At 66.0% G+C, this 5,148-nt stretch overlaps 1 protein-coding gene across 3 annotated transcripts in view; it reads right to left on the reverse strand.

Annotated features, from left to right (window-relative positions):
- Positions 1 to 2,986: 2,986 nt before the first annotated feature.
- Positions 2,987 to 5,148, reverse strand: part of GATD1 (glutamine amidotransferase class 1 domain containing 1) — a 5,772-nt gene continuing 3,610 nt past the window's right edge. For 2 of the 3 annotated variants that reach the window (XM_007465925.1, XM_007465924.1), the window contains 3 exons: positions 4,224 to 4,318; positions 3,421 to 3,514; positions 3,137 to 3,252 (listed from right to left, as the gene is read on the reverse strand). In XM_007465925.1, coding sequence (XP_007465987.1) covers positions 3,137 to 3,252; positions 3,421 to 3,514; positions 4,224 to 4,318 — 305 coding nt within the window. Of the gene's footprint in view, positions 3,059 to 3,136; positions 3,253 to 3,420; positions 3,515 to 4,223; positions 4,319 to 5,148 lie in introns of those variants that run through there. The other variant, XM_007465923.1, reaches the window with a different exon arrangement.

Genomic DNA, 5,148 nt, shown 5'->3' on the forward strand with positions numbered 1-5,148 from the left:
CGTTCCCGTGTGTGCGTCCTTTCTCCTCCGCTGGCTGCAGCCTGGCCCGATGGAGGCGGGGTTGGGTCAAGAGCCCCCTGGGGGCCTCCAGGCAGGGGTGACAGCCCCTCACCTGCTTCTGGGAGCCTGGACACAGAAGGCAGGGACCTGCCTGAGCACTTCCTCTTGTGTCTGGAGCCCGAAGGCCCCGGGGCTTGTAGGCTGTGCTTGCGGAGTTGGGTGGGAGGGTGCCAGGGGCCCGCTGGAGCTGTGCGGGGGGCCGGGCCCGCAGAGAGGAGCCTCCGCGTCAGAGCTTCCGGCTGTCTGGACGAGTTGGGACGGCCCCCATGCCTCTGAGCCTCTCCACGCTGCCCTGGGGCCCCCATGCCTCTGAGCCTCTCCACGCTGCCCTGGGGCGGAAGCACAGCCGGGACCTTCCACAGGCCCTGGGTTCCTGTGGGGCGATGGCGCCACCTTGTGGGGACAGCGTAGCGTGCGCTGAGCAGGGCTTCCAAACCTCAAACCCCGAGCAGAGGCAGGGCACAGCTTGTGAAGAGACACTTTACTTGCACCCTCTGGATTTTTCAAGCGACAGGTGTGCTGCACTGGGAAGGGGTTGGTGGGGGGCGGTGATGGGTGGTCCACAGGGGAGCCCCTTCCTCTCCCCTGGGACCAGCCTCTGTTCTTGGAACAGCGAAGCTGGGGGTGGGGGGGACACGGTCTGGGTGAGACTGCCTGGGAGCACGAGGTGGGTGGAAGGGGCCCCGGCTGGCCCTCCAGGTCTGCGCCAGTGGAGCCAGGTGTCAGGACAGTCCTGTGGGACGCTGCCCTGGGACTGGCTGAGGGTCAACGGGGAGCCCCTGTGCTCCCCGCCCCCGCCCTGGGGGCACCTGCTGGGCTGGGCTTGTTCCCCACGGCTCCCTGCAAGTGAGTGGGGCTCCTGGAACCCCCGTCTGCTGGGGTTGGAGCAGGTGGCTGGGACTTGTGGTTCTGGAGCTGCCACCCTCCCCAAACGCAGGGGCAGTGCTGAGCAGACAGGGCTCCGGGGACAGGTGCCACCCTGGGCCACACCCCTCGGGCCACCTAGCCTGCCCAGGCTGCCCCACCCATCCTGGTGCTGAGGGGGTGGCCTTGGGTTGGGTGCCATAGCACAGGGACCTGCTGAGGTGGGCAGGGCTTCTCGCCTCCAGCCCCCCCAGCCAGGTCGGGTCAGGGGGCTAAGGCTTCCTGTGGCCCCCTCCCCCTGAGCTGATCAAAGGGCTGTGTCCTAGGAAGACGTGGTCTCAGCTCACCTGGGCCTGGGCCTTGCCTGGCCTGGGGCCTCAGGATGGAGACCATGGATGCCAGTGACAGACATGAAGCCTGTACAACCCTGTGTAGCCAGCACCTTAGAACATGCTTGTCCCCCGCTCTGCCCCCATTCCCAGCCACAAATGACTGATCCACACTGAGTTTTTGGATTTTTCGTATCTGTCTGGTTTCCTTTGCTGAGCATGATGTTTCCAAGGGTCCACCGCATGGACATTAATATTGTCCGGTAGTAAGAATGCTCCTTTTATGGAAGCTACAACTTATCGCAAAAAACACCACAGATGTTCACGCACTGTTTTTGTAGAGTTGTAGGTCCTTCTTTCTCTTGGATAAACCTCAGGGTCTATTTTAAACACCCCGGGCATGTGGGGAACCCCCGGGGGCACAGGCACCTGCACCCACCCAGCGGCCACCCCAGTACCCTGGACCTGGCATACCCAGGACCAGCCGGTGGGGCGGACTCAGAAAGCATCAGCCACCAGGGAGCAGGGCTGTGGAGGGGCCCCCGCAGAGCCTGCCTGGGTCTTGGTCTGCACAGTCAGAAGGCATCATCGTTTGAAGAAAATATTTTGTCCAGAGATGTCCATGACTCCGTGATGTGACGACTGCAAACACGGGATGACCGATGGGGCTGCCCAGGCCCCATGTGTGCACAAAGCAGGCCAGCAGGTGGCAGGGGCCCCGACACCAGGAGATGCCGGACAGAAAGGAGCATGTGGGAGCATTGCCTCCAACTCGGGGCGCCCTGCTTCCTCCTCCTTTGTTCTGAGGGGTTGGATGCGGCAGAGCTAGTCAGGCTGAGACAGGGATGGTGACACACACGGGGCCAGAGCAGCTCCAGGAGGCCCCAGCCAAGGGCCACAGGCCAGGACAGGTGCCCTGGGGAAGCTGGAGAGCGACCAGGCTGCACTGGGACTCGGCTGGCTGGACAGCCACCTGGCAACCCCAGGACTGTCCGCCGCCCCTGCCAACGCAGCCCAGCCAGCCACATTCAAGGCCTCCTTCCAAGTGGAACTCGGCTCCGTCATGTCCACCTTGAAACAGGCAGAACAGCTCCAAAACCAGGCTCGGCCGTCAGGACCCGAGGCCACCTGGGCAGGGCCGTGTGTTGTATCCACAATTAAAAGTGTTTCTCAACATCAGAAGGGACGTGGTGACACTGCAGCATCCACCCCAAGGTCCATCCTGGCCTTAACATGGGGTCGTCATCACATTTGAAACCGTGCACTAGGCAAGGGTTAGGGTGAGAGCAGGCTCTTCAGCAGCAGCCAGCGGGCCCCTCCCCACCCAGCCCCCCACCAATGCCCAAAGGCCTGGGGAGACCGCAGGGAGGCCTGGGAGGAGCCTCAGCACAGAAGCGGGACCTTGGGATCCCAGCCGGCAGCCACCCAGCTTCCAGGAAGGCTCAGCCTCTGCCCACCCCCGCCAGGGTGAACAGGGACGGGCAGAGGAGCCAAGAGCCCAGCCCGGAGCCCACAGCCGACCCTCTGCGGGGCACTCAGAATGCTCCAGGGCCACCCGGCCGCCAGCGGGCCCTCGGCACTCCCCACCCCTCCCTGAGGAGACTCTGCAGGGTGGGGGGGCTCAGCCCCTCCCCCAGAGCCTTCACCCCTCAGGGAGGATTCTCAGAGCCCCCAGCAAGCCAGGCTGGGGTGTCGTGAAGACGGGGTTCCCGGAAGCCCGAGAGTCCAGCTGCCTCTGGGGACACCCAGGACATCTGGAGGTGATGGCATCCGCTGGCGGGCTCAGTTTGGGGCCACCTCACTTCCTGCAGGACGGAGGCCAGGTCAAGGCAAAGGGGCCAGTCACAAGGCAGCGTCCCACCCGCCACCCAGGCCAAGGCCCCTCACCGGCTGCCGCAGAGGAACAGCAGGTTCTGCACGGCCGGGACGGTGGAGCTGGCGTTCTGGCCAGTGACCAGGTGGCGGTCCAGCACCACGTGCACGGCGTCAGGCTCGCTGGCTGCAGGAGACCCCCGGGGGCCCAGGCCTCAGGCCACGTGCTGGGCCAGCTCCCGAGACCCTCCCGCACCTGCCCTCCTGGGCCGGGGACTCGTGGTCAAGGGCTGGCCCCCGAGGTCCTTTGGACACTCAGCCCCTACAGGCGGGCCTGGCCAGGGCCCCCACTCACCACTGAAGCAGGCCCCCGCGTCCTTCACGAAGTCCTCCACGACCAGGGGCAGGTGGGCGAAGCCGGGCGCCCGGACGAGCTCGTACACGGAAGGCTGCGGGGAAAGGGCACCCAGGCTCAGGGGGCCACGCCCGCCACGTGGGGGCTGCTGAGGGTGGAGGGGCCCGCAGCAGGGGTCGGGGCTGAGGCTCTCCCGCCGTGGGGTGGCCTGAGGTGACAAGGCCACCGTCGGGCGGGAGCTGCCTGTCACCGCCTCGCCCAGCATCGGGGCACACGGGTGACCAGAATAAGCCGGGCAGGTGACCTCAGGGCAGAGCCCTTCAACGAGCAGAAGGGCTGGGGGTCGAGCACAGAGCCACGCGGGGGGTGGTGACCGAGGTCCCCCCCCAGAGGAGAGCCCCTGCCCCTCTCCTGCTGTCCTCTCCCAGCCACCGGCCAGGCCAGCCCCGTGCAGCCCCTGCACCTAGGCCTCAGTCCTCGCCCGGCAGATCCCCCCGGACCCGCCCCAGGACCCGGACTCTGGCTCCGCGTCCAGCCAGGCCCTCTGCCCAAGTGGCGGCACCGCTTCCTGGACCCGAAAGGAGTGACATACTCGACAGGCATGAAACAAGGCCCCGAAGGGCCCCTGCTCCCCACCCCTGCCCCATGCTGGTAACCAAGAGCCCCAGCTGGGCAAACGACTGCTGCCCCCACCGGAGGGGACCCTGGGCCCCCCAGCAGGCCCCCAGCCAGTCCCCCTGCTCTCGGATGCGTGTGCACATCTTCCATACCCATCCACAGCCCAGCACCCCTGCAGCACTCACCCCCGTGACGCTGTAGCCTTGGAACACCCAGGACCTGTCCTCATTGGTGGCACAGCAGAGGGCGGCAACGCCGTGGCCCACAGCACAGATGGGCTCTGGAAGCAGGGCCAAGGTCAGAGTGAGGCACTGGAAGCCGCCCCGGCCCCTGCCAACACTTCCACTTCCCTGGCTCCCCTCCCCAGACACAACTCAGAACTAGGATTTGTTTAGAACCCAGATCCCCTCAAGTCGTCCTCATGGCCAAGAAACAGGTACAAGGAGGAAGGCGGGTGCCAGGCCCACCTGTCACACCGGAGCGCCGCCACCCTCTGCCCCGCAGAACGACCCGCCTGGCTCCAGGCCCCGACTTGGCCTCTAGGCACCGCGGGGCAGCCCGCCTGGGAGACCCCCCTCTGAATGCGGCGGGGGGAGGCGCCCCGGCCCTCCTCTTGCCTGGCAGGTCCCTGGCTCCGAGGCTCCCTCTCAGGGCAGCCTGGCATGAACGCGTTCCCACGGCCGAAGCGGCCGAGACAATCGCTGCCTGGGGACAGGAGGCCCCATTCCCACCAACAAAGGACGCTGTGTGGAGCCCCTGGGTTTGCCTGTTGGGCCCTAACGAGTGTCCCATCCCCGTCGCAGTGACTTGCCCATCACCGCCAATGCCAGGCCAGGGCAGCGCGCCATGTCTCCACAGAGCAGAAGTCCTGCCAGCCTCCGAGCCCAAACCCCACTGGGAACAAAGCCAGCATCCTGCCTGCCCATCTGGGGGGGAAGCATCCCCAGCCATGAGCCCCCGAGGGAGCCAGGCAGAGGGACCACAGGGGCAGCGGCCTGATGAGCACAAAGTCGGGGAAGGAGGGATGGGGAAGGGATGCCCCTCCTGAATGTGTGTGTGTGTGTGTGTGTGTGTGTGTGTGTGTGTGTGTGTGTGTGTGTGTGTGTGTGT

Source organism: Lipotes vexillifer, unplaced genomic scaffold, assembly GCF_000442215.2.
Source record: "Lipotes vexillifer unplaced genomic scaffold, Lipotes_vexillifer_v1.1 scaffold1094, whole genome shotgun sequence".
In the NCBI taxonomy this organism is placed as follows: Eukaryota; Metazoa; Chordata; class Mammalia; order Artiodactyla; family Lipotidae; genus Lipotes; species Lipotes vexillifer.